Genomic DNA, 5666 nt, shown 5'->3' with positions numbered 1-5666 from the left:
GAAAAAGCGTGACGTTTACATCATAGCCGCATAGGAGTACTTATTATGGGCCCAAAGGGCCTCAGATATGAATGACATAAGAAAACACTCAAGAGAGCACACGCTTGAGAACAGTATAATTCAGACGAAGCCAAATTCTAGGAGTCAGACACGACTCACGTCCAGAAGAAAGAACATATATACACAGTGGATAGTGCTGATCATCTGTTTCATACCCACGTTGACTGGCTATGTTTCAGAAGCTAGGTGTGGTTCCTTCCATGTGCCGCCCAAGCAAAGATGAATATTAGCGGCCAAAATTCCATTATCGAATAAAATACAATGGTGATTGCAAGAAATCCCAATGTCCAAATTGGCCCCATTCTGACAATACACGATGGCGCCAGAACCAGCCGTTTTACCCAGTAGCGAATGCTGTTGCACAGCACTACAAGGGGACTTAAGGCACATACGACAATGGCAGTTCTACGAGCAACCGGAGATAGCACCATATACATACCAAGTGTAAAGGTAGCGACCAAACATGTGATCGAAGTCTTCATAAAGTAGAAGGCTGATTCTAAGAAGACTGCACGGCTTTGCTTGTTAATCAACGGACTTCCAGAATACAAGAGACTAGTTGTGGAAATCAAGGAGAAAATGAAAGCGAGCGTATTGGCTATCATGAACGAATCAAAAGCATACCTCCCAACAAGTGTTGGTGTGCCACCGTTTGAGTGGTCATCTGCTCTGTAACCTCCGGGCAATGCGAAAGTTGCACCGAACGTCACAGTTGCTATTAGAACTGAGCCAATGGCCATTGTTTCCGTTGCGTCCTTTAGCTTTTCTAATTCTTTGCTTTCACTATCTGATTTTAGGTTGTGAGTGTCTTTGTGTTTTTCTCTAAAGTGATCGTGGCGGCAACTGTCATTCATAGCACCAGCTTGTGTCAATACAAAGCGTACCATTTCTTCGGTGCTCTGAAAAATAAGGAAACTAATCAATTTTGTTAGGAAGTGAAATCAGTATTCAATTATCGTTTATCTCGAAAGTAGTACTTCTAAAAGAAGAATTTAAATTACCTGATTATTATGTAGCCCTGGAGGAATTTGATCATGTGATATATCTCTAGGAGTTTGGCCTTTTACATTTACTACATTTAGTTGCACTTGCCGATTGCCAAATAGCGAACAAAACATTTGAAGATTCGCAGCCTCGACAGCTAGGTGCAGCGCAGTGTTCCCATTATTGTCTTGCATATTCAGGATCCATGCTTACGACCGATTTCTGCAAGCATAGCCGACTACATTCACTCTCCTGTTCTCAACAGCAACATGAAGAAATGTTCTTCCTCTTTTATCGCGCAGGCCAGCACTGCTGGGATACTTCTGAACAAAAATCTCGATGGTCCGTTTCTCACCAACTGAGGCAGCAATATGTATGGGGAACATCCCATAGATGTCTGGCTGGTACAGTGGAGCTCCATTAGCTTGGATTACTTCTCTCACAACTCGATGACGTGGACATGGAACACGAAACCAGCGGATATATACGGTGGGGATAGTTCCAATTGTTGTTGTCAATCGTACGAGACGAGGCAAAGTGAAGAGGAGTACTACCGTTTTTGTCCCCTTGCATAGTAAGGTTCTTGTTCCACCCCAACAGCTGTTTGGTCATTCCTGTAAATGGTAACTTTGTGTTGGTACATGCTCGTTGAAACAAGAAAGAAAGATATTCTAACAACATTTTCCCTCTAAAATCCGCATGAGTTTCTTGTGAGCATCCAAGTAATGAATTGGACTAATTCCTGTGTTCTTAAGTTCATGCAGAAATGCATATATATTACCTCTGTTTTTAATTTATGACACTGTTGACTTTTTTTAAATACGTTTGATAACTCATCTAGTAATCTTATTCAACATGATATAGGGGTACATTACTCTGAGAAGGGTCTAAACTTGTATAAAAATCTCTCGGTTCATTTCACAGACATCTCACCGTATGATAGACAATATGCAAACATGATTCAGGTATATGTATAAGTTTACAATTGTCATATTTATAACAACACCAACACATATTGAGTTTCATATGTGCTAGTTCTCTACTTAATTTAACCCCTGTAGGTACCAGGGTAGGCAGGAAAATCCCTCGTATGTAGTGATGTTACATATTTGGTGTTTGTCATAGTACTGCTATGCTGTCTTTTCTAGCACTAGAGATAGGCATGTTTTTAACACCGTCATCCCCTCGTAGATACTACCTCGAAGGTTTTAATCATTAATAACGGTACAAATAGAAGGATTTGACATGTAAAAGTCGTAGAAGTAGATTTTTCATGAAAAAAACTTTCATATGTTATAGTTGTAATAATTTTTATAAATATGCAGTTTAAAAATAATGATGATTGTCCATCGGAGGTTTGTGTCATTGGCCAAATCATCAAGTAAAAAAGAACCAACATAGTAAACAAATAGAATGGGCATCTAAAACTTGTCGATTACCTCTGCTTCGGAGAACTGCAACATGCAATGCATTTTGTCCACTTGGCCCAGAATATGAGAGAATATTTTGTCTACTCATCTGGTATAATGTCCGCGCGATGTCAAATTGCTTCAGCAAGATAGCTAGGTACAATGGTGATGTGCCTTCTTGCGGAAATAGCGCCAATTCAGAATCATATGTCAATAGCTCCGTTACTATAGGACTATGACCAATGCGAATTGCCGCATGCAAGGCCGTTTCATTACTGTCATTTTCCATTCTGAGATATTCCACTCCCCTGTGGACATTGTCCTCACTTATGCTAATACTATCTCCGACTGTAAGATTATCTGCAACACGGACATCATCGCTCAAGAATGTCTCTGTAGAAAGATTATCACTTCTAAGGATCAGGTTATTCGCTATGCTGTCAACACTTTCCTCCCTTCTACTAGGTCCAATAGCTAGACCAATAAGCTTATTGACCATTTCGTGATTCCCAGCCCTGGCAGCACAGTGCAAGGGTGTATCATCCTTATTGTTTGGCTTAAACAGGAGGTGCTTGCCCTTGGCACAGATTGTGTCAACACATTTCAAGTAGTTGTGGCCATCCCCATGTGTGGCCACCACATGGAGCGCAGTGTCTCCCTCGATGGTGACACCCTCCAGAAGCGACTCGGGAGACAACAACAATGGCATGTTTGCACCTTCTTCTATGTCATTAGAAGCTTGCGGCGGAGTCGGCAACCTTCCGTTGGTGCAGTTGCCGGGGATGCATGCTTCTAGGGACTTCAGAAACTTTTTACTGGGCTGAACAGATGAATCTGCATATGCTTCTTCCCTGTTGAGAAGAAAATTCACACCCTTCCAATCCCCGGAGGAAGCTGAGGCGTGCAGCAGCGGATGCATGGCCACCGGAGGACTTGCCGCCGCGGCGGAAGCCGGCGTGCCGTTGCTTGACGCCATCACCAGCACCATCATGGCAGCATCCTCCTTGTTCACGACATCCTTCAGCTGCTGGCAGTCGCCATGGGCTGTGGCCACCATCAGTTTGGCGTCCATGGGCAGTACAGCAGGAGCATTTGCCTCCATGGATCACCACAACCAGAACCAGGTGCCAGCCGTCGCTTGCACTTTCTCGATCGTAGCCGAAATGGTTTAGTAAGTTTGGATATGATGTCTGCTCAAAATGTGTGAGGGCTTATTGTGTTAGTGCGCCCAACTCTGACGTGAGAACACACCGTTATATAATTGTGCGCACACACATTGACCTGAGTAGGGGAAACAGAAACTATTTTGATCCCTCTCGAGGGGATGTCGTCCCCTCGTTGTTTTAACATATGATATATCACTCCAAAAACACGATCAAATTCAACTTCTACAGCTCGCAACAAAGAAAACAAATTAAATACAACTAGTTAACGTATATTCTCAGCCAATTTATTTTTTTCGTTGCGAAATGTAGAAGTTAAGTTTGAACTTGTATATTTGTGTAGTGATATATCACACGTTAATATATACATATTTTCTCTAATTTTTTTATAACTATTTAAGTGACATCAAAATAACGAGAGGACATCCGATCTCCGAGAGATCAAAATCCACTCCTCGTAAAGTATTCTCTCGTCATGTTTTGCTTTCCTCGTTTGTTAATTCGTGTGGCATGTATTCGTTATGATTGTGTGCCCGCTGTATTTATCAACAGGATCCAACTCCTAGCACATCTTGCAAAATCTAGCGGATAAGCACTGGTGGAGAAATCATCTTTGGTCGGTCGGCCAAATTCCACAATAGTCCCGGTTCTAATAATAACCGGGACTAAAAAGCATCTTTAGTCCCGGTTTAAAAGTTGAGGGGTACTTTTTGATTTTTAAGTCCCGATTGGTGTTACCAACCACGACTAAAGTTTATTTTTAGTCCCGGTTCAAGAAGTTGAGAGGTTCAAGACAGACCCCGATTATTTTTACTCCCGGTTGGTATAAACAACGAGACTAAAAACAGATCTTTAGTCCCGGTTATTTATACCAACCGGGAGTAAAGAGTACCCCGAACCGCGCGCCAGATATTATCCCCACGCCACAAAAATAATTGTTTATACCAATTATTTTTACTCCCGGTTGGTATAAACAACCGGGACTAAAGAACCGGGAGTAAAGAGTACTCCGAACCGCGCGCCACTCAATTATTATCCGCGCACTCCTCTCGATCTCCTCCCCTCTCATTGCTCCTTCTCCATCCCTTCCTCTCCCTCTTCATCCCCTTCCTCTCCCATTTCCCCTCTTGTTCCTCCTCTTCCCCTCTTTGAGCAGCGGCCGAGCGGGAGCAGCGGCGCCCGGCGGGAGCGGCGGCCGCAGGCCGTCTGGGTGCGGCAGGCGGGCGGGCAGGTGTGGCAGCCGGCCGGGTGGGCCGCCGCGGCACGGGCTGGCGCGGCGGCTGGCCGGGCGGGCGGGCGCGGCGGCCGGCCGGGCGGGCGGGCGCGGCGCGCAGGCGGGCTGGCGCGGCGGCCGGCTAGCCGAGCTCACGCGGAGGCCGCAAGGATGGTGAACGGGAGGCCGGCAGCGCCCTCCTCTCTGGTGCCGATTTTTTTTGAATTTTTGATTCATTGGATTTGATCTGTGATGTATGTGATATTGGATCTAATCTGGGAGTTGTGATGTATTTCTTTTAGGATTTGTGATGTATTTTTTGTTTGAGATTTTGTGATGTGCTGTATTGTGATCTGTGATGCATTTCTTTCCAATATGTGATGTATTTCTTTATAGATCTGTGATGCTACTTTGATTTGGGAATATGGATTTGGGGATGATTTGGGAATATGATCGGGGATATTTGGGGAGCAGATCGATTTGAGAAAAAAAAAACAACCGGGACTGCTCCTACCATCTTTAGTCTCGGTTGGTAAAGATAAATTTTTAGTCCCAGTTATTTTACCCGGGACTAAAGATGGGTATTTTTAGTCCCGGATTCGTAGTCCCGGTTGTATAACCGGGACTATAGGGGGGTTCTCAACCGGGAGTAAAGCCCCTTTCTTCACCAGTGAAGGGACGGACAACTAATATACTTGTAATTAATTTGACTTTTTTTTAAAACAAATTCTACTACTACAGAGTATGAGTTTTGTGCTATAAACCGAATCCTCACGTGCTTGCATATATCCCTTTCATATGTGGAAAATTATTTTATATCTGTTCATATTGTATCAC

At 43.8% G+C, this 5666-nt stretch overlaps 1 protein-coding gene across 1 annotated transcript; it reads right to left on the bottom strand.

The window, feature by feature from the left end:
* Nucleotides 1–1253: 1253 nt before the first annotated feature.
* LOC112936452 (uncharacterized) lies at nt 1254–3555 on the bottom strand. The gene is made up of 2 exons (XM_066303959.1): nt 2730–3555; nt 1254–1402 (listed from the first exon to the last, which is right to left on the bottom strand). The coding sequence occupies exons 1-2, from the start codon at nt 3553–3555 to the stop codon at nt 1254–1256; spliced, it is 975 nt and encodes a 324-aa protein (XP_066160056.1).
* Nucleotides 3556–5666: the final 2111 nt, after the last annotated feature.

This window comes from Oryza sativa, chromosome 9 (assembly GCF_034140825.1).
Source record: "Oryza sativa Japonica Group chromosome 9, ASM3414082v1".
In the NCBI taxonomy this organism is placed as follows: Eukaryota; Viridiplantae; Streptophyta; class Magnoliopsida; order Poales; family Poaceae; genus Oryza; species Oryza sativa.
Note: the sequence above shows the minus strand (reverse complement) of the source record. Positions and strands in the feature narration are given on the sequence as shown.